This window comes from Rhinolophus sinicus, linkage group LG05 (genome assembly GCF_036562045.2).
Source record: "Rhinolophus sinicus isolate RSC01 linkage group LG05, ASM3656204v1, whole genome shotgun sequence".
Taxonomy (NCBI): Eukaryota; Metazoa; Chordata; class Mammalia; order Chiroptera; family Rhinolophidae; genus Rhinolophus; species Rhinolophus sinicus.
In genome coordinates this window covers 52,341,673-52,368,787 of record NC_133755.1, presented here as the reverse complement: position 1 = coordinate 52,368,787, position 27,115 = coordinate 52,341,673, and the positions used below count along the sequence as shown (strand labels likewise).

The window sequence follows — 27,115 nt, the reverse complement described above, 5'->3', positions numbered from 1 at the left end:
AGAAGGTCTGGGGGCTGGAAGTGCCTCCTGCCTAACTGACCGGAGCCCCTTCATCAGGGCCACTGTCAAGACCAAGCCCAGAAGTCTCTTCTGATCTCAACTGACAGGTGGGTGGGGCAGAGTGGGAGAGAGTATATGACCTGACTTTTTTCTCTCTCCTCTCACAGGTTACATACCTTTTGGGACACCAATTGTAAGTATTACCTTCAAAGGATTTTTTTTTTTTCAAAAAAAATTAAAAATTTAATGTATCAGTTTACATATTATTCATAAATATTTGACTGAGTGGTTGGTTTAGGATAAATTCCTGGAGGGAAATTACTGGATAAAATAGCATATATTTCTTTTTAATTCTCTTGAATGTATCGTCAAACTTCTTTCCATAGAAGTTATGCCACAGCACACCCAACACGGAACCTCAAAGGGCCTTCGTCCCTGCACATTTTCCATCCCGACTATTGTCATTGAGACACGTTGTTCTGATTACAGAGAAGTTTTCCCAAAAATCTTGGGAAGTCAGAAAGTAAAGGTGATGTCGGAAAACTAAGGTTTAAAAGTAACACAAAAAAGATTCAGTCTTCTTTTTGTTCAGTTTTGGAATCAGGGTTAAGTTTACTCTTAAATTTTTTTGTATTGGAATGGAACAAATATACAGAGAGGTGCATTTATCATAAATGGACAGCTTGATAGGTTTCTGCAAAGTGAGCTCATACACATAAACATCACTTAGATAAACACTTACAGCCAGGGTGTCCAAACTTTTTTCAATGTTTTTCACCAAGGGTCATATGCGGTAAAATACACACACAGCCGGGCCACTCACTCGAGGTGAAGTACATATTGCCTCACCTGGTTTATTTAAGTAAACTAAATATATTTTTGGAATTTGCTGCGGGCCAATTAACAATGGATCATGGGCCGCAGTTGGCCCGCGGGCCGCAGTTTGGACACCCCTGGCTTAGAGCATCATCAGCATCTCAGAAACCTCTCGGGTACCCCCCTCATAACTGCCCCCACAGGGAACCACTTTTCTGACTTCCTTCACTATTTTCTCATTTTGCCTGTTATTAAACTTTATATAAATGGAATCATCAGTATGTTCTTGTTTTGGCCTTTTGACTTCTTTCACTCAAAGTTGTTTGTGAGACTTGTCCATATTGTTATATGTAATATTAGTTTGTTTTTTCATTGCTGCCTAATATTCCATTGTTATAATTATGTTGAAATTTCTTTATCCATCTTACTGTTGGTGAACATTTGTTTTTTTTCCAGTTTGGAGTTGACAACAAATAGTGCTGCTTTTAACATGATTGTACAAGTCTTTTAGAGGATATATATATATTCTCATCTCTCTCTAATTTTACCTAGAAGGCTAAAGAGATAAGAATGAAATGCTGTGTATGATTCTAGAACTGGGATTGGGCAGGAGTATGTGTGAAATGGTATTGCAGTTGCTTACAAAGTTAAACACTTACAATGTGAGCCAACAATCTTAATTTTAGGTATTTACTTCAAGAGAAATGAATACATATGTCCATACAAAGATCTATATGTGAATGTTTACAGTAGCTTTTTTCTTATTAGCCTAAAACTGGAAACAGACAAGAATGACCAACAAATGTTAAGACCACTGGGTGAAAAACTGGGAATAGAATATTTGCCTGGTCTCATAGTTTCCTGTATGTATTTCATGTGTATCATTCCTTCCATGTTTATTAGTTGGCACCCTCCTGTAAATAAGAGATTTCCCTTCTGCCACCTCCTTTAAGGTTTTTTTAAAACGATCAGTATGATCTTGTGTATTTTTTGTATTCAGTGGGTAATAATTTACTTCTGTCATTGTTCATTTTTGTATGCAAATTGTGCCAAATTTGACCAATAGGAACCTTTCAAGGCAGTTTCTCTGCCCATTTAACACGTTCATTTTTTTCTTTTTTTTAAGGGAAACAGGACTTTATTGGGATCAGTGTGTACTTCCATGCCTTTTTTGTTTGTTTTCCAAGTCAAGTTGTTGTCCTCTCAATCCCAGCTGTGGAGGGTGCCACTCAGCTTCAAGTTGTTATTCAATCTTAGTTGTGGAGGGCGCAGTTCAGCTCCAGGTCCAGTTGCCGTTCTTCCAGTTACAGGGGGCACAGCCCACCATCCCCTGCGGGAGTCGAACCAGCAACCTTGTGGTTGAGAGCCCGCGCTCCAACCAACTGAGCCATTCGGGAGGCAGCTCAGCTCAAGGTGCCGTATCCAATCTTAGTTGTAGGGGGCACTGCCCACCATCCCTTGCAGGAGTCGAGGAATCGAACTGGCAACCTTGTGGTTGAGAGCCCACTGGCCCACGTGGGAATCGAACCGGCAGCCTTCGGAGTTAGGAGAATGGAGCTCCAACCGCCTGAGCCACTGGGCCGGCCCCCAGTTTTTCTTTTTTTAAGTGATATTTTTCAATTACAGTTGACATACAGTATTATATTAGTTTCAGGTGTACAACATAGTGATTAGACATTTATATGACTTATCAAGTGATCACCCCAATAAGTCTAGTACCCGCCTGCCACCATACATATAGATATTACAATATTATTGACTATATTCCTTATGCTGTACTTTACATCCCCATGACTATTTTGTAACTACTAATTTGTATTTCTTAATCCCTTCACACTTTTCACCCACCCGTCAAACCCCTCCCAGCTGGCAACCATCAAAATGTTCTCTGTATCTATGAGTTTGTTTCTGTCTTATTTGTTGGTTTATTTTGTTCTTTAGATTCCACATATAAGTGACATCATATGGCATTTGTCTTTGTCTGACTTATTACACTCAGCACAATACATTTAGGTCCATCCGTGTTGTTGCAGGTGGCAAAATTTTATTCTTTTTATGGCTGAGTAATACTTCATTGTATATATGTACCACCTCTTCTTTATCCATTCATCCATTGGGGGACCATCCAGGTTGCCTCCGTATCTTGGTTACTGTAAATAATGCTGCAATGAACATATGGATGCATATATCCCTTCAAAGTAGTGTTTTTGGTTTCTTTGGATGAACACCCAGAAGTGGGATTATTGGGTCTTTCTTTGTCTCTTGTTATAGCCTTTGTTTTAAAGTCTATTTTGTCTGGTAGAAGTATTGCGACCCCTCAATTTCTTTTGTTTGTTTTGTTTCCATTTTCATGAAATATCTTTTTCCATCCCTTTACTTTCAGTCTGTGTGCCTTTCGATCTGAAGTGGGTCTCTTGTGGGCAGCATTATGTAAGGGTTTTGTTTTCTTATCCATTCAGTCACCCTATCTTTTGATTGGAGCATTTAATCCATTTACATTTAAAATAATTGTTGATAGATATGTAGTTATTGACATTTTATTATTCATATTTTTAATTTTTTTTCCTTCTTCTTAAAGAAGTTCTTCTAATATTTCTTGTAATACTGGTTTGGTGTTGATACACTCTTTTCGTTTTTTCTTGTCTGGGAAGCTCTTTATCTGTCCTTCAATTCTAAATGATAGCTTTGTTGGGTAGACTAATCTTGGTTGTAGGTCATTGCTTTTCATCACTTTAAATATTTCATGCCAATTCCTTCTGGCCTGCAAAATTTCTGTTGAGAAATCAGCTGACAGTCTTATGGGAGCTCTCTTGTGGGTAGCTAACTGCTTCTCTCTTGCTGCTTTTAAGAGTCTCTCTTCATCTTTAACCTTTGCCATTTTAATTATGATGTGTCTTGGTGTTGGCCTCTTTGGGTTTAATGGGTTTATCTTTTGTTTTTTGTATATATATATATATATATATATTTTTTTTTTTTTTAATTTACTTTTTAAAATTTATTGGGGTGACAATTGTTAGTAAAATTGCATAGATTTCAGGTGTACAATTCTGTATTACATCATCTATAAATCCCATTGTGTGTTCACCACTCTTTGGGTTTATCTTGTTTGGGACTTTCTGTGCTTCCCAGGCTTGTATGTCTATTTCCTTCACCAGGTTAGGGAAGTTTTCTGTTATTATTTCTTCAAATAGGTTTTCAATTCATTGCTGTCTCTCGTTTATCTTTTTGGTACCCCAATGATGTGAATGTTGGTATGCTTGATGTTGTCCCAGAGGCCCCTTAAACTCTCCTCATTTTTTTTATTTTTTATTCTTTTTCCTTTTGCTGTTCTGATTGGGTGTTTTCTGCTACCTTATCTTCAAAATCACTGATTCAATCCTCTGCTTAATCTAATCTACTGTTGAGTCCTTCTAATGTAGTCTTTATTTCAGTTATTGTATTCTTCATTTCTGACTGGTTCTTTTTTATGTTTTCTGTCTCCATTTTTATGTTTCCTATCTCTTTGTTGAAGTTCTCCCTGAGATCATTGAGCATGCTTATAACCAGTGTTTTGAACTCTGTGTGTGGTAGATTGCTTGTCTCCATTTTGTTTAGTTCTTTTTTTGGAGCTTTGTTCTGTTCTTTCATTTGGGACATGTTTCTTTGTCTCCCCATTTTGGCTGCCACCCTGTGTTTGTTTCTATGTATTAGGTAGGGCTGTTATGCCTCCTGATCTTAGTAGAGTGGCCTTATGTAGTAGGTGACCTGTGGGGCTCAGTGGTGCAGTCTGCTTGGTCACCTGAATGAGGTGCTCCAGGTGTATCCCTTGTGTGGGTTTTATGTGCTCTCCTGTTGTAGTTGAGCCTTGGTTGCTGTTTGCATATTAATGGGAGGGATTGACCCTCGGGCTGATTGCCTGTGAGGACTAGCTGTGATTACATTTGAGGAGCTGATGTGCAGGGGCTGACCCTACAGAGCAGGATTTGTTTTAGCGGGGCTCTGGTGCCTGCCCAGTCTGCCCTTTGGGTGTGTTGTCCTCAGAGGTGGCCGGGTGATGGTCTGGCTTGGTCAGAAGCTGGCCACTGGGAGTGCTGGCCTGGGGACTCCTGGGAGGGGCTCTGCGACAGGCCAAGTTCAACTGCAGCCTTTGCCCTGTGTAGGGCTGCCTGGCATGAGCCACAAAGCAATCTGCAGATGGCAGCCACCCACACTTGCCTTGGAGGTACCTCTAGAGACCAAACTGAACTGAGGCCAGATGCTACTAGTGCCAGGCTTGGGGCTACTCAGCAAGAGGTATGGGGCACTCCAAGGCCAAATGCTGCTTGTTTGGGGTTTGTGAACCTTTGAGAGGTTTTAGGAAAGTCCACAACATGAGCCAAGACAGGCTGTTTGTATGGAAAAGCCACTGGAATCGGCTTGGGTGGGTCTGCAAGTTGGGTGGGGCATGGTCTCAGGGAATCACCAAGGTAAAACGAACAGTGTTAACCAGATTGGTGGAGACTCAGATATGGCAGCCGCCTGTGTCTACACACCAGGAGGGAGTAGGGAGGGCTCAACAGGGAAATAATGGAATCGGCCAGTACTTCTGTCTGGGAGAAAGCTGCTCCTCTAGCCCTCATTCTGAAGCCAGACAATTCAGTTCCTCCCCATAGGTCCCTGGCATCTTTCCAGCTGCTGCCCCAGCACTGGAACTCAGAGTGAGTGAGTCCCTCTGTGAATAAGTCCGTGCACTGGCCCTTTAAGAGAATGCCTGAGACTGCAGCCACCTCCATCTCACTCAGCCACAATCTCTGCTGGTTTTCACAGCCCAAAGTTATGGGGACTCCTCTTCCCAGCACTGGAACTCTCAGCTGGGGAGCCTGGTGTGAGGCTGGGACCCTGAATTCCTCAGCAGGGAACTTTGCTGCAAAGATTTCCCTCCCAATTTTTAACGGTCACATTTGAGGGTATGGGACCAGCCCATTCCGCGTCTCTGCCCTGCCTACCAGTCTCAATGTATCTTCTTCTGTATGTCCTTAGTTGTAGGACTTCTGTTCAGCTAGACTTCAGGTGATTCTCAAGGACGGTTGTTTTATTGTTTAGTTGTAATTTTGATGTGGTCATGAGAGGAGGTAAACACAGTGTTTCCTATTCCGCCACCTTAGGTTTAGTCCGACATGCCCTTCTTATTTTTTGAGTATTTCAATACTTTCTGGTACAGTATATGGATATTCCAGACTCATCTTGTAGTTTCTTTGCCGCAGTCCTGGAATCATCCATTTCTCCAAAGAGCCCTGATTCCTTTCAGAAAGGAATGGTATTTAGAAACCAAAATCTGGATGGGCGTGCTCCTTGTTACCAGAGTATCATTGTTGCTAGGCCATCTTAGCAGACTTAGGAGGTACAACTTTTTAAAAATCATGAGTTCATACTAATACCTCTAATTCCAATAATTCCAATCTAACATCTCAGGGTTTTTCCCCTCCTTCCATTCCATATTTAGATCTCCCTTCTCCCTGAATGAGATCCAACAAGAGTATATTTATTCACTTACTAAATCTTATACATATAAATAAAGGAGTTTGAGAATTGCCATGTCAATACCACTCCCTCAAAAATGTATTAAGTAAAGCCCAAGATTTCTTTGAAGTTCTTTTTATCCATTGACTATATCCTACTAAGAGTATACAGTCAGTGAACTGTGTTTAAAAGTTGTTTGATTTTTTTTCTTCTGTGTGTTTATGTTATTTATTTGATATACCATTAGGAGTATTTGTTTCTGTTGGTATTCAGTTTCAGTTGTTTCCCCATTCTTATTGATTTATTTTGGGAAATACATAAAAATATCAACACAGTTCAAAAGTCAAAACTATATAAAAAGACATACTAAAAGTTTGATTCCCCTCTCTATCCCTTCTACCTCCTTCCCACCTATCCTCTGTAAGTAAATAATTTTATTCTTCCTATGTCTTTGGAAAAATAAGCAAATACATGTATAATCCCCCTTCTTTCTTATATAAAAGGTAGCATGCTATATGACTCTATTGCACAATGTTTTTTTCACTTAATGATACATCCTGGAAATCACGATATATCAGTTTATAGAGATCTTTGTTCTTTTTTTTTTTTTTAATAGATGCATTGTAGTCTACTATATAGAAGTATCATAATTTATCCAACTAATGTTCTAGATATGGACATTTAGGTTATTTCCAATATTTTGCCATGATGAATAGTGCAAGAATGGATAATCTCGTGCATATGTTTTTTGATATTGTTGGAGATATATCTTGACAATAAATTCCTAGCTTCTATGAAAGGACTAATTAAGTAGATATTTCTGGCAACAGTGAGCAGAAAAAAGAGACAGATGCAAATAAACAATATTAGAAATAAAAAGTACAATAAATATTGATATAATTTGAAGTTTAAATGATCAGAATGCATTGAACAATCTGGGGTGATAAATTTGAATACTTAGAAGAAATGGACACATTTCTGGGAAAGTAGAGCTTACCAAGAACGACCTAGCAAGCTGGAATGTAGAATTTGAATAGACCTATAAGTAGCAAGGAATTAAATCAGTTGTTTCAAATAGATGCACCAGAGAACCAACAAACCAAAACTTACCACATGGCTTCATGATCTTCCTGGTGACTACACTCAAAGGAATAGTGAAGCCCGATCTTGGTAAAACCCCTGAAAGAGGATAAAAAAGAAAAAAGGTGTCCCAATCCATTTATGAGGCACTTTGAGACCAATATCAAAGGAGTGACTAAAAGAAAGAAAAATTATAGGCTAGTAACACTTATTAAATTACATATAAATCGTGTAAATGAAATAATAGCAAGTTGAATCCAGCAATACATTAAAATGCATCATAATCAAATAATTTTTACCAAGAATGGTAAAGTTAGAGAATGTGTTAATATTTTCATCACATTAACAAATTGAAGGAGAAACATGATAATCTCATTTGACACAGAAAATTTTTTTGATAAAAGTAAGCATAACTCCATTTACAATTTAAAAAAGAGGTTAGAAGGGAACTTAATTAATTTGATAGTTACCTATCAAAAACAAACAAACAAACAGCCCCATAGCAAGTACCATTCTTAAAGATAAAACAGATAAAGGTAAATTCTTAATGACTGGGACAGGATAAGAATATCTGATAATACTACTTCTATCCAACATTTTCCTAGGAGACAAGCATGTAAGACCTGAAAAAATAAATAACTAGTATTAGGATTAGAAAGGAGGAAACAATCAATTCATGAGAATAGGCAAACTATTGGAACTACTATTTGAAAAGATTTCTGGATGTAAGGCAAATATACAAAATAATTGTTGTATGATTATAAACCTACAGCAAGCATCTTTTTTTTTTTAAAGCATTTACAATAGCACTTAAGACTATAAGTACCTGAAAATCAATTCAAGAAAGGATGAGCAAGACCTTTATGGAAAAACTTATAAAACTTTATTGTAGGGCATTTGTGATCCAAATAAACGGAGAGATATATCATCTTGGATGGGAATACTCACTTTTATCAAGAGACCAATTTTCTTCAAATTAAAATCTATATTCAATATAATTCCAATCAAAATGTCAGCAGGATTTTCATGGAACTTGACAAGTTGATACTAAAAATTATATGAACAAGTTAAAGGCCAAGAACAGCCAAGACAATTTTCAAGAATAAGGTGGTAGGAGAGGAATCACCCTACCAAATACTGTAGGACAGTTTGGCTTTGGTACAGGGAGAAGCAAATAGATCAGTGGAAAAAGCCTGGAAACATGCTCTCCATGCCCACATGGAAACTTGATATTTAACAAAGGTGGCATTACAAATCAAAGTGGGGGGAAAACGATGGACCGTAATAAATGGTGTTAATAGCAAAAAATTGGAAACCACTGAAATGTCCATCAACAAGAAAATGGATAAATAAGTCATGGTTTAATCATACAATGAAATACTTACTACAGGAAAGAAAACAATGAACAAGGCTCCATTTACCAGTCTGAATAAATCACAGAAACAATGTTGAATGAAAAAAGAATAGTAGAGTAATAACACTGTCTGATGTCATTTATAAAATGTTTTAAAATATGCAAGGCAATATGATATAAAATTTATGGGTACATTTTTCATGTATCCATAAAAACATTCACGGAAACATTTAGCAGCAGATTCATGATACTGCTTACCTCTGGGGGGAGAGAGAGAATGCAGTGGAATCTGGCAGAGCAGGAGATGCCTCATTTGTATTCGTCACGTTCCATCTTTTAAAAAGACAAACTTTGTACAAAAATTTTGACAAAATGATAAAATTTGACAATTCATGGATGCTCATTATATTATCCTCTAAAGTTTTCTGTATGCTTGAAATATTTCATTTTATACGTATATTTAAAATGTGCATGTATATAAATATGTAGAAAGAGTATTATTATTCACATATCTATCCTTATGTAGTTTTGCCAAGACTACTACATCATTTTGAAATATTATGAGAAAGGATTATGTTTCCAACCATAATTGTGTGTGTTTAATCTCCTTTCACTTCTTGTCGTTGTTGCTGTGTGTATTTCAATACAGTGGTGTTTGGTGTGTTCATGAGTTTTATGAGTATGTTTATGAGTCTGTTGTTGTCATCTCTCTCTCTGTCTCTCTCTCTCTCTCTCTCTCTGTCTCTCTCTCTCTCTCTGTCTCTCTCTCTCTGTCTCTCTCTCTCTCTCTCACACACACACACACACACACACACACACACAATATCCATTTCATTGAATATTTTTGTCTTAAGTGCTGCTTCATCTCATTAATATTTCTATTCCTGTTATTCCTGTTTGTTCATTTACCTTGTAAATCATTGCCTATATGTTTACATGCTTATATGAGTGACATTTAATTTGTGTCATTTTGTATTATATGTCTCTTGTAGACAAAATTTAGCTGAAATCTACTTTTTTACTCAGTTTGAGAAACCCTGTCTTTAATTGTAATATAAATGAAATCCGTTCATATTTATTCTGCCACTAGTTAATTGTGAACGCTTATCACAGCTATCAGGTAGTTTGTTTGTTGGTAGGTATATAAAGCTTAATTATTGTTTCCATTTCTTTTTCTGATTTGTAGTAGAGTGTTTTCATTGGTTACTAGGTTGTTTTCATTGGTTCTTTTGGTTTCTTGCGTAGCTTGGAAGGGGAACAGCATAATGCTCTCTAATTGCCGTTCATCTATAATATTTTACAGAGACATTCCATTACCTTATCAGTGTCAACAATTGAATAATAAATATGACCTCCCCAACCTTACTTACATAGGAAGAGACCTTGAACATATCACTTTACTCAACTCTACCATGCTGCTCATACACGCCTGCCAAGATTTTGAAAATAATCTGGAATCTCATCAGATTTTTGAATCCTTGCTTTAAACTTCACAATTTGTGTGTCTGTGTGTGTGTGTGTTCTATGTTTATCTAGAGTCTTTCTTTGAATAATATTCAGAGTGTGTAGGCAGCACACTTTCTGAGTACTTGCATATCTAGAAATGTCTTTTTTTCCACCTCATACATGAATAATAGTTGGCTTGATTCTCTTTTCCTTTGGAGGAAAAGATTCCCTTGGGATCCTCTGGTATTTTTTTCTCTTTATCTTCAGAGTTCAGAAATATCCTCAGGATTAAAATTTTTTTCTCTGTATATTTTATAAAATTATACAAGTAATACATGAATATGTTCTTGGAATTCAAAAATACCACCAAGAATTTTTTAAAGACTATTTTAAAATTTATACAAGTAATACATGAGTGTGTTCTCTCAGCTCAAAATTCAAACAATACAAAAAAGTAAAAATTCCTCTGACAATCCGCTCCTAGAAGTAACCTCTGTTAGAAGTTGGGTGTGAACTTTCTGGCTTTTTTTCATGTATTTGCATACATAGGAATTATTTAAACTATTTGTTTTGTATTTTTTCATTAAAATATAACAACATATTTATTTATCTACAATTAGCTTATTATACTTAGCAGTTTGCCTACATAAAGATCTGCTTCATTTATTCATTCATTCAATCATTTATTTATTCATTCATTCGTTTTTCCTGCTGAGTAGTAGTCTCTCCCCTAGTGATGGATTAAGGTTGTTCCTGATTATTTACTATTAGAAATATCGGTGCTGTGAAAAATTTTTGAAAGCTCTCTTTGTACAAGTATGACGATTTCTCTAGGGCCATTCGAGAAAGTGAATTTGCTGTGTAAATGGCTGTGCAATTTAAATTTTTGATAGCTGTTGCTAAATTTCTCTTCAGAGAGGCTAGATTTCACCACACTTTTGAACTACTGGTGTTCATATTTCAGTGTTTTTGCCAATCTGATGGGAGAAAGGTAGCATCTCACTATGGTTTTAATTTTTTATTTCACTGAACACAAAAAAGATTTGCTTCTTTTCATGTATTTACTGGCCACTTATATTTCCTCTTCTGTGAATTACCTGTTCACATCCTTTGTCCATTCTTCTATTGGCTGTATTTTCCTAATAGATTTGTAAGAGTTCTTTATATATTCTGGAGACTAATCCTTTGAATTATATATATTGCAAACCTCTTCTCCCAGCTCTTTCCCCTTTACTCTCTGGTGTCTTTGTTGTAGAAAAGTTTTGAATATTATGTTTTTAAATGTAATAACCTTTCCTTGGATTGATTTTGAGTTTTGTCCCCATTTCTCACCTCCGTCTCCTTCATTAAAATAACTGGATTTGGGAGAGTTTTGTCTAGGAATCAGCTCTTGGTTATATTTATCAATTCTTCTGTTTTCATTTTCTAATTTATTCATTGCTGTTTTTATGATATCCCTTTTGCCTCTTTTCTTTGGTTTGTTTGTGGGTTTTTTTGTTTGTTTGTTTTTTACTTTTTGCCTTGAATGCTTAATTTACTTATTCTCATTCTTTCCTTCTAATAAAAGTTGTTAGGGCTGTGGATTTTCTTCTGAGTGTATCTAATACCTGGCTATGTCTAATACGTTTTCATGTATAGAGATCTATGTTTTTATTTTCTAAATAAGCATGAAATTATAGTTTTTAATCCTCTTTAATCAATTAGATAGAGCACATTTTGAATCCCAAGTGGCTGGGTTTTTATAAATATATTCTTTTAAAATTATTTTTTAGTTTATCTTATTTTTAAAGAGATTGAACTCTATAATTTTGCAATCTGAGATGTATTATGATTTTCTTTGTACCATAGTACTGATTATATCAATTAGGATTAGGATATCTGCATATTAAAAAATTCAAAATAACAGTGGCTTAAACAAAATAATTTATTTCTAGCTCAAATTACCTCATAGCCCAACAGGGCTGTTGGAGTTCCAGCCATCACATCCACATTACAGGGAGGAGAAAGAGGGAGGAGCAAAAGGATGTACCTCCTAACTGAGTCAGTTCCCTTTAAGAAGCCTTCTTTGAAGTCTCACACAACAGTTTCATTTACATTTCATGCAGAATTTAGCTGGATATATAGTCAATCCCCAATTATAGGGATTCTGTTAGTGAGAAAGTGGGGGAAATGGCTAATAGGTAGTCAAACAAGAATTTGCTATGATAAAATACATATTTTATCAACACTTGAAATAAATGATATATCATTTGGCAGTATCATCTCCTTGCCAACCCAGGGAAGTTGAATTTGGGGCTCATTTCCCCATAAGAGGCCAAATGGACCCTTACAAAATTATTAGCTGCCATTACCTGGGATGAACCAGCTAAGCCAAAGGATGCCAGCACTGTCTCTAGTCCGTAAGATGTTACTGAAGACACCCCATACTTTCTCACTCACTCCTTTTCCTACCCAAGACAGGTCAGTCATTTCAGGGTCACTATAGCCTGTAGGCATCCTGGTAACTTGGGTGCCGGTCCACTCTCACGCTGTGCAGGGGTTCCGTGCTAAAGCAGATGCTGTGAATGTCCTTTCAGGACCAATCCTCTCCCAGCCCGGAGCAAACATCCCTTTGTGAATAAATGTGTAGAATGTGAGAAGAGTGTGCCCGGCCTCCGGTGAATGGGCAGCATAACCTGGGACATCTCCCAGCAGGCCTCCATGGCAGCCAGAACCAAAATGACAATGCTCACCTAGCCTCACTTCCTCACCCCAAATATTCATATCTCAGGATTCAGAACAGCTGGCCCTAAGGCCAGGTCCCGAGAGAAGCCATTGGATGTGGAGAACCTGTAGCCTTCCATCTTGGCACTTTGACTTGCACAAGCAATGTGAGGACTCATTGGTCCTACTCCCTCCCCGGGCCACTGCCTCGACTCGTGTGGAAGGAACAATGTGGCTATTCTGGCACTTCCATCCGAGGCCTGGCCCCCACCAGCCATGTCAGCTCCTGCAAGACCCCACTGTTGCCTGGTAGCACTGAACATCTCAGCAAACACCTGGTTTGAAGGGGGGCGAAGGCTCCAGTCCACACCTTAGGGAAGCCCCTGGTATGATAGAGTGGGTAAGAAATATACACATGCAGAAGCTACTAAATGCTTACCAAAATAGAAATAGGGGTGCTGGCAAATGTGCTAGGAACTGGGTCCCTGAGTGATGAAGGGAAGGGGTGAATAAGGCTGGCTGGTGCCTCGACCGAGATGCTTTTGGGAGCAATATCCCAGCTGCCTCCTGCCCAGGTGAGCATCCCTGGCCCAGCCCCACACTGTGCCCACCTTGCCTGAGAGGAGCCCCTCCTCCACCCTGCTCACTCCCCGGAGCTCAGGGGAAACGAGCTGGTTTTCTCCCAGAGGCTGGTGCCAGTTTAGTCAGCAGATTTCACAGATCCACTGGCACCCATGTAGTGTCTTATTTTAAGCTTAACATTTGAAGATGGGAACTTTTCCCCCTTCGGTGTGTGGCAAAGAGATCCCAATTTATACATAAGCACAGTGGCTAAGCCAGCACACCAAGGCTGGTCCTGATGAGGCTAGAGCCGTGCCGGCTCCCCTCCTCCAGGTACCTTTGCAGAAAAACCTCACCAACCGTGGCCGCTTCTTATAACTGGCAGCTCCATCCCCACGTTTCCACTCCGAGGTGTGCAGCACTGTCCTTTCCATGCGTGTGTGGCCGGAAAAAGGCAGTGCCAGTGTCTGGCCCCTTCCTGTCCTCTCTGGCATTTCCCCACCTGCCAGCCTGTGCCCTGCACCCTGGGATCACATAGCACCTCAGATACCAGGAACTGGGCTTCCCGTGGGCCCGAGGATCTCCCAGGTCACCTGTGCCTTCTTCCTCAGCCCTGAGCTCCCCACGGCACTGCTGCCCTAGCAGCTCCAATCATTCTGGAACTCTCCAAACTCAAGGCCCCAATCCCCGATATCTAGCTGGGGGACAGGAGGGCTGGCTGTGCGTGTCTGGTCAGTGAGTCCAGTGGCTTTGGGTTATGTCCAAAGCAGATCTGTCTTGGGCTGTTCAGAGCTTGCACTCCGTACTCTGAGCCCTCTTATTTTACACTACAGATGATTACGTGGCCTTAGAAGCCCCATTTCTCATAGGCACTGGTGCAGGTCACGTCATCTCTGGGGAAGGAGGCGTGGACCATAAAGGGTTCCCAGGGCCTTTCTGACATCCCCCAGCTCTCCTCATCCCAGACGCTGCTTTTTCACACATTTAAATCCCAGTCCCAATTTTCTTCCATTGTAACAGACACCAGCCATTTGGCCTCGTTTATGCCATGCAAGACGTGTGGCTCAGTTAAGCTGGATTTGACCAGTCAGGGACAAACATTCATTTGACAAAAGATATTTTCTTTAACGGGTTGGGATCCTTTAAATAACAGCACCCCTCATGCACTGAAGTGTTACTTTTCAGATCATTAGCTACATAAATCAGAAGATGGAGACAAAGTAGAAGGAAAAAGCAGGCAAATTGTTGAGTACTGGGGCTCATGGCAGGTGTCTGAAAAATGAAGAACATTTAGAATTGAGAGTCAGTGTGAAGGAAGCGTGTATGGTTCCAAAGGACTGTTGCTTTACCCGTGAGGATCCCAGGTACGTGAGAAGTGAACATTGTATGGTCTCACCCCTCTGAAGCTTCTGGAAGCTCTCAAGGAAGACACACTGTAAACAGATACTACTGAGATGAATACTACAAAGAAGGCAGGCAGGGTGCTAGGGGAACATATGATAGGGGACCTAACCTCACCGTGAGGTTCAGGGAAGGCTTCCTGGAGGAAGTGACAGCTAAGCTGAAAGCTGGAGGATGAGGAAGGATTAGCCAAGTAGAGATAGGGTAGAGGGTGAAAGGGACAGTTATTTCTGCTGTTATCTTAACAAGCAAGATAATTCCGTGCCCTGTAGTCTTCCCCTGACCTAAATTTCACCACCCAGTTGTTTTGACACACACCCTGTTTCCCGATTTTCTACACTTAAAAAAAAAAATCTTTTTTCTATCACTCAAGTTAGTTTTGTATGGACAATGGCCAAGGGGGTGGAGGGTTGCTCAGTTCTCCCTCTCTTTCTGAGTCCCAATAGCACAGTACACAGAATTGTGACCTGTGGCCTTGGTCCCCTGTCCTTGTGTTCAACTGGTCATGTCCCCTTTCTGGCCAAGCCAACTGGGATATTTGGTGGCGCCTCTCACCCAGATTGAGACCTCATTTCTCTGCAGAGGTTAGAATACTCTGAAGGAAGAGGCCTGGAGGGAAGATATAGTTTTTCGTGTGAGCCCGTTGTCATGTGGGTAATTGGCCCCATCCCAATTCCGTGCTGAGACAAGGCTCAAGCACACACTGGCTTTTGTCCTGGACCTGCCAGGGTGGCTGCCAATTGCATTAATGGTCACCAAGTAAAGTAGGTAAATAACCTAGGCTGCTCAGGAACCAACATCACTAATGAAGACATCATTTGAGGTGCATTAGTAATGTACAGAATTTTGAACCAGAAACTACAGCATATTTATTCTTCATATGGGGTAATCTCTGTATTAATCAGCTTTTGCTACTATAGTGCTGTGTAACAAACATCCACAAAATTTCAGTGGCAGCCATACACCTTTATTTTTAGGGATCTGCAGTTGCCTGGGGTTTGGTTGGTCCAGACCGGGCTTTACTGAGACAGTTCTGCTTCTCACAGTAGGTCTGGGATCAACTGGGAGTCAGCTGACCCAGGCTGGACTCTGCTCCGTATGTGTCTCATCCTTCTTGGACCAGGACATTGGTCAGGCCATATCTCCTCATGGCAATGTTAGAAGCACCAGAGGGCGAGTAAAAGCGCATGATGCCTCTGAGGCTGGGGCTCAGAACTGGCAGATTGCCACTTCCTCCCACATGCCATGGCCAAAGCAAGCCATGTGGCCCAGCAACACCAAGATCAGGGAAGTACATTCCTTCCATGTCAGAGGTTTGGATGCAAGGAGGAGCACAGAATTGGAATCAAACGCAATCTGCACTGCCTCTTCCAAAGGCCAACACCCCATGCAATTCTGACTTTAATAAAAGGAGCAAGGGAGAGATGGCTGATGGTTGTCATTGTGCCAATCCATCATCGATCTTTTCCCTGGCCAATAATTATTTAATGCTCTTGATGAGTTGGCAGTGTTTCCAGTGTGTCATGTGGGCCCATCTTTGTGCTGAGTGCTTTGGGGGACATCAGGAAGAAAAGCCCTGATTCTACTCAGGAGCTCACAGTCCTTTGAGGGGTAAGGCTTGTGTTCAAAGACAAGACAGGGGCAAGATGGTGCTCAGTTGTGTCATGCAGACTGGAATTCAGAGAAAGGAGAGACCAGCAAAGACCAGAAAAGAAGGAGCTAGGAGGAAAGGAATCATACTAACACCTAGTAAGTACTTCCTGCGTGCCAGACACTGTGCCAGATTCTTCCCGTGCTTTATTCCCATGACCATCCAAAGAGGTACCAGGATCGTCCTCATTTAACTGATGGGAAAACAAAGAGGCACAAACAGCTCAAGTCACTTGCACGTGGTCATCTCTCTGATAAATACTGGAACCAGGATTCTGTCCAGTTCTTCCTGCAACCAGAGCCTGAGTGTTCGTCACCAGGGCTCATGGCCAGCCACACAAGGGGAAGGGGAACAGCAGAAATAGACAGATGTGCAAAGAGGACAGCTGCTGCCAGGGGGTGGGAGCTGTGGAGGGGACCCCAGTCATGTTATGAACTATAAATGGGAGCAAAGAGAGGATGTGCGATTTGGCCAAGGTCCTGTAGCAAGATAGGGTGGAGGCTGGGCTGGAAATTCTGGCTGTTGGCTCTCCTTCCACTTTCCTTGGTACCAGCCGCGTTCTGGGCTCTCTCCACCAGTCTGCGCGGCCACGCCTGAAGCGTTTCCCTCTTGGAAGAGGTGTAATCCACTGGCATTGAAGCCGGGTGGACTGGCTCCCTCTCTCTACCCATCTCTTTCCTCCTTTCCCCTGCCATGTTCTGGAAAGGGCAGCGTGAGGGAATGTGGGCAGGTTGCACCAGAGATATACATCTGAGAACTGAAGGAACATTTATTTTTAATTTAGACTTAAAAAGAAAAAGGAAGTTATAAAATATCTGCTCTTGCTCTGGGATTGTGCAGATGGCGCTGCGTGTTGCCTAATAGGGAACGGGGCTGGCACCGCGTGCTCCTGGCCCCACCAGCCTGACTGTAGGACCAAGGAGGTGGGACCCCTATTCCCTCTGCCACAGCCTTAAATGGCTCCCTCAGGCTCCCTAATGCAGCATTGTGTTCCACCGCCTTCTAACCTCACCCTTCCCGGATTCCAGTCTTCTGAGTCCCCAAACCTCCTCCTTCAATGAGGCCGATCTCTCAGCTGTTGTTCTTGCTCCTGTGAGCTAACACACGCACGTGCACACACGCGCTCACACATGCACACCTCCGCACCATCTCACCTCCTCCTTGGGCAGATAGCCAGAGCACACCGACTTCTCACTTACTGAACTCCTCTTTGGATGTTAGAATTTATCAGCTTTACACACACCCAAGTACCTGATTAAACCATCTTGTCATTTTCATGCCCAGGTGTTATAACGGACATTCTCACACATTTTCCTGTTTGGTCTTCATGTTTTTTGTGGTGAAGTACTCGATAGTCTTCTCCGCTGGGAGCAGCATGGCGCTTTGTGCATACAAGATGCTCGGAAATGGGCATGGGATCTGACTCTTCCTTTGTGCTCAGGGGAATGAGCTGGAGAAGAAGCCCCTACAATCACAGAGTCAGGGCCCCCCAAGCCAGGAATCAGGAGACCTGACTCTTTCTCTAGTTCGCTATGAAGACTGAGGCAGATCACTGAATTTCTCTAAACCTCAGTTTCCCCATTTGCGAAGTATAGGAAGTAATCTCTATTTTGTCTGAACCCCAGCATTGTAATAAGTATCATGGTAAGAGACATAGAGGAAAATGCTTAGCAAAATCAATCAATCAATCAATCAATCCCTTTAAGAAAGCATAAGGAGTCAGAGGTAGCCTGCAGGGACAGGCCCATGTTAGGGCAGGAGCTTGGGACAGGAGGCTGGTCGGGGTTGGCAAACACAGTGAAAAACTCACTGGTTACAAACCCTGTGTGTGTGTGTGTGTGTGTGTGTGTGTGTGTGTGTGTAGTACATAGCCTGGGTACTACTTTAGTTTAGGGCCGTGGTTCTTTCTGGAAAAGACTTGATATCACATTTAAAGAATGCATGGCACAAGATAAGACAAATGAAGATGAAAATGAGACAAAAGGAAGGAAGGGAAGATAAGATGAAGTCAAGAGTGAAATTTGGACACAAAATACAGGCCATGAGGATGTGTACTCTTGGCAGATGTGGGCCATGGAGATCTGGCCTGACCTTGACAGTCAGTGCAAACAGAGACACAGTTTGCAAGACTGATGCAAACCAGATGCTCAAAAGTACAGTTTCTGACCCGCAGAGGATTCCTAAGGGGACCCTGTGATGTAATGAGCAATGAGTATCCTGAACAATACAGTGAGTCCCACGGAGCTGTGTCTTACGATGTTCCTGGGGGCCCAAGCGTAGTTCAAGGGGTGCGTGGGGAGAACTGAAGGGGAGAATACAGTGTCATTCATAACGCACCGTGTTATACAAACTGACAGATTAGGGGGAATGATATGCCCGCAACAGTGGAGAACAACTTTCATTTCCTTAGGCTTTGGGAGGCTGTCACACATGTGTACACAAATGCACATGTGTATGCATATGTGCACACACGTTGGCTCACGCTGTCTGTTGCCAGCTGCAGGCCTCTCTACGCCCCGCTTCCTCTCTATGGTCTGGCTCCTGACTGGAGACAGTAAAGGAGGGCCTGGGTTTTTCTCATGCTTCTTACCTGGGCAAGGGTGGGTTTTTTGGGTTTTTTTTACAGAGAATGGGGCTATCTCAATTGACTTCACACATACTACTTGGAACCTGAGAATAGAATTTAAACCGAGATAGGACCTCCCAGGTCAACCCCTTTACTTATAGGTGAGAAAGATAAAGCCCCCAAAGGGACTGTCTTCTGCTGGAGATCACACAGGGACAGAGCTGAAGCTGAGACCTGCGTTCCCCTGATTCCCACTGCTGTACCCTGAGCTGTCATTGTCAAGAAAAATCAAGTTGGGATCTGATTTTTGGGAGAAAAATATTGTAAGATAATTCCTCACTGGAGCTATGAAATGGCTTTACATTATATAATTTTATTCAAACTGATATGGGCCAATAAATATAAATGTGTGTACGTGTTCTCTGTTTTAAAACATTTTAATGTTTAAAACATGATTTACTAATGCTGCTGAGGATGTCTCGAATTTGATTTACTGCATAGAATTGAATGTTTATACTTGTTCCTTACAGAAATTCTTGCCAAAGAGCCATTTTATCTACAGGAATAATAAATAAGTCAATATGTAGATGGTTGTGCACATTTTTTCCATATGCAGCAGTACTTGGTAGATGTTATTTTGCACACAAGCGCTCAAAAATTAAATTTGGGAGACACACATGGATCCCTGAAGTCCAAGGTTGGTCAGCATCAAGATCAGACAATTGATCTCGACTTAAACCCAAAAACAAAGTCAGTGAGTCTAGGTCTTAGGTGATGTTTGGGCTTTGGGAATAATGGATCCACACCTGTGTAACCATACTTAGCCATAGGGGTGTATTTGCCTACTCATTCATTCATTCATTCATTCATTCATTCATTCATTCATTCATGTATTCAACAAAGTTTCATTAGACATCTATGTTTCGTCTATGTTTCGTTTAACAGCTTAAATACAGTGTAGGTTTGCTTCATGAGGGCTCAGAGATAACAGATATAAATTCCCCCAGCTTCTGTTTGTAAAGCACTTAGGCCCTTTGAAATGATTTTTATTTAATCCTCCCAAGAATCCTGTTGGATGGCTGGCGTGTGACGGAGCTGGGTTAACTGAGTGGAAATGAAGGGGTTCCTTTGGTTTGCTTGTTTGTTTTCGTTGTTCCCACGCCCACCAATTATGGAAATAATGCACATCCACTGTTACAAAGAATACAGAAATACTTAAGAAGAATGTGAGACAGTACTGTGTAACCCAAGCTCCAGAGACATCTATATGCTGTGCTACAGGTTTTTTCATGCTTGGAGCTACGTATGTGTATATGTATACGGTTATGTATAAGATGAGATGTTTTTCTTTGCAAAAATTGGATTATGCTATAGCATAACTTTATAACCAGGCTTTTCATTGTATACTATCTGTACAGTATCTGTAAGTACTCATCATCCACATCAGTTTGTACGGATCCGGCTTGCTTCTGGAATTTTTGTTGAGTAATTTTCCTTTGCAAAAGTGTAGGACATTTCTTTTGCCTTCTTCAGCCTTTCCCCTCCCCCCCCCCCTCTCGTAGGTGGTCGGTCTTCTGTTGCCCAACCAGACACTGGCATCCACTGTCTTCTGGCAGGTAACAATCTCTGGGCAGAGAGGCTGCTGGGGGAGGGCCCAGGTGCTGGTTAGAATTCCCGGCCCCATGGTCTCCTCTCCCATCCAAGCCCCTTGGGGAAAGTCACTCCACTTCCTACCTCTCCCCAGCCCAGAAACCCCAGGACTTTGTGTCCTGCTGAGAAGGTCCCCAGCAGCCCACATCTTAGGCCATTATGTGTCATTTAACCTTTGCACAGAGGTGATGAGGGCTGAGTTGGGGCCCTTACCTGGATGGCTCATTGGTGGCCATCCGCTCTGCTTCTTGGCTTCTTGTCCGATGTCCAGTGACCTTGAGGCCCACAGCCTCTTGTGAGGAAGGTAAATCCACCCCAAACCCAAGGTAATGAGGTGGATGAAAAAGCATCACAGACCCTGGTGTCTGTTCTTAAAGAGAGTCTGGGCTGCAGCTCTCTGAAAACAGTGGAAACTCTGTGTGTGTGTCTGTCAGTTGTCCCTGAACAGAACTCCAACAGTGCCTGTGTCTGGGCACTGCAGGACACTGGGCTGGGGTATTTTTGAAAGACGTTCAGGGCTGTCAGTCATTCCAGGGTCCTAACGTCCACCTTCGGCCCAGTAAGTATGTAATAAGGATGATGGAGCAAAGGGAGGGGGGCCGTTTGGGGCAGTGAGCGCCATAATTCCAGAAGAGGTGTTGGGATCAGGATGGACTGCTGGGGTGAGTGGGACCAGCATCCTGGTTTGCCGGGAACGGAGGGGTTTCCAAGGACTGGGGACATCCCGTGCTAAGATGGCACAGTCCTAGGCAAACCAGGACAGTTGGTCATGCTAACTAGTGGGATGATGGGCCCACCATGAGCTGGTGACCCACGCCCTTCTGGAGGGGTGTGGCCTCCTGGGCCCAGGGCTGGCTTCCAGGGAGAGGACCAGCCTTCCCTGACTTCTTTCCCCTTTTGCCTTTCAGTGGCTGAACCAGAGTCACAACGCTTGTGTCAACTATGCAAACCGAAATGCTACCAAGGTAAGCACCATGGACCACCACCCAGTGGTGGCCTTCAGGCCCTGGTGACCTTCGTCCTCCCTGCAGTGGGTCATGCCACTCATCGGGTTAAGCATTGCCCTCCTGTCGACACCTCATTTAAACCTCCAACTTTTCAGGAGGGGCCCTATTGGGGAGGGACTGTTCCATGAAGTGACGAAGGCCCACAAAAGGGGAGTGTGGCGGGGATGGTTAAAGGGATGAGCTCCTGTGGCTTCAGACTCCTCCGTGGGCAGCTGAGGTTGGGTCAGGACAGTGTCAGCCAGGTGGGAACTGAATTTCCCTAAAGCTTTCTCCAAGCTTGCCTGGAAGCTCCCTTGGTACCCCAGACTGTTGGCTGCAAACTGAAGGGCTGCTCTTGAAGGGTGAGCGGTGTGAGTGCTGACACCTCCTCTCCAGTCCCCTGAACTGCTGGGGTGAGCTTACAGTGGAGGCCCAGTATCCCTTCTGTTGTCCAGAAAGGGGCTGGACCCCTGCTTCACTGGCAAGGCCTCCTCTCCCCCTGGTCAAGTGTCTTGTACTTCGGTCCAAAGGCAGGGAGAGGGGAGGAGGAGTCTGGGTGCCCTTAGGAGGCTGTCAGTTTGAGTAGGAGAGGGTCTGGGCATTTTCTAACCTTGCAGGCTGGCCTGGGGGTAGGAACTTTAGGGCGTGATACTCTGAGGATGCCCTGTCCCCCCATCTAAACCTACAGTCCACGCCTTGCTCATATGCGTCACACACATACATCTCTGCTTGGATGGCTCCTGTTTACCATACACCAAACAGCTCCAAAGTTGCCATTGTCATATAGTTAAAGGCAAGTTCCTCAGCTCTTTCTTAATTTTCTACATTGCAACTTGGGATACCTTTTTCCATAGAAATATTGAGCCACTGTCATCTACTGGCATGGAAGCGCAGTTGCTGCGTGTGTTGACCAGGCCTGTGAGAGCCAGCCAGGCTGTAGCCAGGCCTGACACTGCCGTTTCTACCTGGGAAGGGCTCTGGGTGCCAGACAGCCCATTTGCAATGCGTGGTCTTCCTAAACCGGATCTGCTTGCCCAGCCATAAATGAGCCATTTGGCCCTTGCTGGTCTCTACCTCCAGCCCACGGTGTCAGCCAGTGATCTTTCTAGAACAGGGCAGAGAACAGGGCCCTTCGGCATCTCCCTGGGCATGGCTGCCTCGCATTGCCATGTTTGGAACTGCGCTGATGGTGGCCCGGGTCCTTTTGGCTTCCATAGGGACCTCTTCCTTCTTGCCCCGCCCTCTGGGTTGGAGGACAGAAATACCCCTCGCTGGCTTTGGGTACCCAGTGGACCTGAAATTCCGTCTCTTTCTTCCAGCCTTCACCTGCGTCCAAGTTCATCCAGGGCTACCTAGGAGCTGTCATCAGTGCCGTCTCCATCGCTGTGAGTAATCCCCCCACTCCCCTCTCTTCCTCTCAGCCCTGCTGCTCTCTAGCTGGCCCATCCAGCATCTCGGGCCAGAGCTTGTCTGAGGATCAGACCTGGGCAAGGGGTGTGGGAGGCAGGTTTCAGTGGGTGGGCCGCCAAGGCGGGCTATCTCAGCAGAGAAGAGAATACATCCTGGTGACCTTTAACAGAGCATGAACTGGTGCTCCAGGTTTCGGAGCACAGGCGGGAGGTGAGGTGGTGCTCGTGGGCAATGTAAAGACCTGCCCACGGCCGCGAGGGCAGAACGTCTGTCCCTAAAGGGCCCTGTGTTTACCCGGCACTCTTCTCAGAGGAGCTGGGCATCATGCTCAGTCCTGCGGCTGATGCAGGAGGCTGGGGGCTCGAGAACAATCCGCAAGGTTGGCCCCAATGCCAGCTCCTCTTTGCTCTTTGCCTGAGCTCCTAGGGCACTGTTGACCCCTCTTGGTAGCCTTGGTCATGTGGGCACATGTCCAGTCCCTCCTGGAGGCCGGTAAGCTCCTCAAGACAGGGGCAATAGGCTCATTTTGTGTCTATTTGAGAATAGAGCAGCTATTAAGTACGGGAAGTTTGTAGACTGACTATGTGAGCGTAAGGATGGATCCCAGATGAGGGCAGAGGGCAGGTGACACAGCGAGGGGCCTAGGCCAGCGCCAGAGCAGAAGCTCAAGCCCCCAAGACTGTGGTTATGCTTGTCCTAGCCTTGAGCCCTCCCTGGCTCCTCTATCTGGTCCCTAGAATCCAGCTGGGTGGTCTATAGCTGACGCCAGTGGCAAAAGTCACACAACTTTGTTATTTTATTCATTACACAATAAATACATGCAATTAGTAAGAAAAAATGAGAAAATTCAAATTAGAAAACATTCACGTATAATAATTTTTTTGTAAAACACACTTTCCTCATCTTTTCTGTGTCATTAATTAAATATAATTATTCATGACTATGTACTAAACCACTGTACCAAACACCGTCATTTACTTACTGTTCTAAAGCAGGGATTGCGGATTGTTCTGAAATGGCCTCAATTACTCCACTCCCACGTAGACAAGATCATCTCCAAATAGCTGTTAGGTGTGTGTGTATGGGGGGGGGGGGCATTCCCACTTCATGCCCAAGATCACTCTCCTTCCCTGAATCCTTATGTCTCACCCCAAGCAAGAAGCCTTACATTGCAAAATCTGTTTAGATGGCTGTTCAAGAGACTGCGAATCCACCCTGGCAATCCTGCAACCCAGCATGAGGTTTCGTACAATTTGGGGGTCCCTGATTCTGGGGGGTTGCTGGCCAAGGTCAGGGACTCTTGGGAGAGAGGGGAAAGGGCTCTGTCACCTCTTTCTTGCCGATGTCACTTCTTCCCTTGTGACAAGAGGAGCTGATGGCTCAGCCTAGTTTAGCTGCTTGAAAATCCCGCTTTCCTTCTTTGAGATTTAAGGGTAAGGTTGAGGCAGGGAGCTGGAAGGAGAAGCCGCCTGGGAAGAATATTGAGTGGCTCTGATGGGGACGGGCTTGAGGGAAGGGGATCACTGTGTGGTGGGACCTCCTCCTCCTGAAGCCTGGGGCCCCAGTAACAGGAACGCAGTAGCTTCCCAGAGCCCCAGGCTGTCTGCACGCCCAGCCCTTGCTGTCTCACCCAAGGGGCCCTAGTCATTCCATTCCAACCACTCCTTAGGGCCAAAGCTAGCCCAGCTGCGGGGTAGGGGTTCTGAGGCGCAAAGCCCAGCAGAGTTCCTGGGGACTTGGGGTTCTCTAGGGCTCTCAGAGCCAGGGTTCACCCACAGGGACTGTCATGGCCCCCAGGACCGTGCCTGTGCTGGGGAGACCCTCCTTCCTCCTCCCTGCCTAGCTGCAGAGCCCTTGAAGAGGCAGGCGTTTCCTGACCATGCCAGCCCATACTGTTCTTCCCCCACCTCAAGTCCTAGAAACTTCTGTCCTTCCTGCGCACTTACTCAGTTATGCCCCGTGTCCTGTCTTCTCATTGTTCCACTGGATTACAAGCTAACCAGGGACAGGCCCTGTGTCTTCTCCACAGAGGGGGGCACGGAGCACTGCTCCATAAATACTTGTTAATTAGGTTGCTGATTGATTGCTGGCCTCGGGAGGCCCCCTCCACTCTGGTCCAGGCGTCTCAGCAGTGGCGCGTCCCTCTGCCTGCCGTCTTCACACAGTGAGGGTCTAACTCCGGCAGATGGAGTGGAGTTTCTGACTTGGAAAATCTGCAGCTTGCTTGCTTTTCTTTTGTGTGTGTAAATCACAAAACCTCCAAAGAAAGAGGCTTTATTTTATTTCCCTTTCCCTTGTTCTATGGAACCCCAGGCCTCGCGGCCTCATTAACTGATCTCTGCTTCAATTAGTGACAAATCCCCTCCCAGGGTGAGCCTGTTAGGAGGAGATGACCTGCAAACAAGTGTCAGGGCCCCAGTGGTTGGTCCAGATCTGGCATTAATTAAAACGAGTCCCTACAAGCAGGCGGCATGGATGGGGGTGCTGACAGGCCAAGGGCAGATCCCAGGGACCGAGGGCAAGCTGGAAGTGGAGGCCAGGCCTTGGGAGTCCAGCATCCTCTCTGGACCCTACATAGCCCTTTTCCCCTCTCCCTAGAGCCCATGGCCTTGGCCAGCAACACCCAGAGTCAGGGATCCCCAGTTTGCATATCCCCAATGTGAAGTCTCACGCTGGTTGCAGAACCACCAATATGGGGTTAGCAGCCTTTTTGGTGAACCCTCTAAATAGATTTGGCAATGTCTGGCTTCAAGAATAAAAAAGAAATTTCATCAGAAGTTATTCTTGAGATCTCACAGTTTACCATCTTTTCACAAAGGAGCCTCCATCAGCAGCTGCCGTTAGCGCTGTGGTCAGCTCCCCCTGGGCCCTGGCTACACGAGGGTGACCCATGCACCCCCCTCAGGATGCATATGTGCTGGGCTCTTGGCAGACACTGAGATGCAGAGACTGGTGTGTCCTTCAAGATGCTGAGAGGGGAAGCTGGGGTACTCTGTGGTATAACCAGAATTATGAAGGTGACCCTTGGGTATGGTGGGACCCAGGGGAGGGGCCCCTAATTCACACGGGGCTGACTCTTATGGGGCAGACCCGGAAGAGGCGAAGGCAGGGCTGTGTGTTCCAGATAGAGGGCGCAGCACACCACGAGGCAGACAGGAAGAGAGCAGGACACATTCCAGAAGCTGAGAGTGGCTGCTGCGTACGGAGTGATGGTGATGAGGCGATGAAGAGACCCGGGCAGCAGCAGGAGCCAGTTGTGGAGCACTGCAGAGCCATGCGGGAACCCTGCCTGGGCTCAGGGACCCATGGCGTTGCTGGGGGTGCAGGCAGAAGTGGGCTGCAGAAGTCGTGGGGGATTGGCAGGCCCAGCAGATGGACCACTTTCATGGATGCAGGGTCTGGGGTGAGAGTGGACTTGGGGCTGGAGAGGAAGGCTCAGGGCTACAGTCTGGTCAGGAGCTGGTTGATGGAGCCAGAGTATGAGAGTCGTTTCATGCCTGATCCTCAAACCCGTCACTTTTAGCCAGGTCTTAGCTGGCTGAGGACTTTCCCTGTGGGGCACCACTGACCTCCATTCCCGAAGGGTCTAGGCCCTGTGGGGGCGGGGGTCCTTTCTGCATAGGATGCAGTGATGTCTGTTAACCTTTACTACTAGACACTGGAGTACAAAGAAGTATCCCAGGGGGTCCCTGGGTGGAACCCCTCCCCACTCGGTTCCCGTTGCTTACTGCATGTCCGCATGATTGTCAGACAGACAGAGAATCATAATGGCTAGCACTTATGGAGTGCCAGGTACTGTTTAGATGTGCATTTCCATTTTATAGATGAGAAAACTGAGGCACATAGGTGAAGTCAGTGAAAGAGCTGGGATTCAAACCCAGGCTTAATCACACACTATTCGGCTGCCACAGGACCCCTCTTTCTTCCTGCTCCCCCTGTGGCATAAGGAGGCAGAAAAAGCCAAGCAGTATTCTCAGCTTCCAGGCTGGAGGAACTGCTACCATGCACCCAGG

The 27,115-nt window shown here is 44.2% G+C and overlaps 1 protein-coding gene across 6 annotated transcripts in view; it reads left to right on the top strand.

The window, feature by feature from the left end:
• Positions 1–27,115, top strand: part of SFXN5 (sideroflexin 5) — a 111,193-nt gene that overhangs the window by 36,412 nt on the left and 47,666 nt on the right. For all 6 annotated transcript variants that reach the window (XM_074332167.1, XM_019712858.2, XM_074332168.1 and 3 more), the window contains 4 exons: positions 168–193; positions 20,619–20,672; positions 21,615–21,671; positions 23,012–23,077. In XM_074332167.1, coding sequence (XP_074188268.1) covers positions 168–193; positions 20,619–20,672; positions 21,615–21,671; positions 23,012–23,077 — 203 coding nt within the window. The remainder of the gene's footprint in view (positions 1–167; positions 194–20,618; positions 20,673–21,614; positions 21,672–23,011; positions 23,078–27,115) is intronic.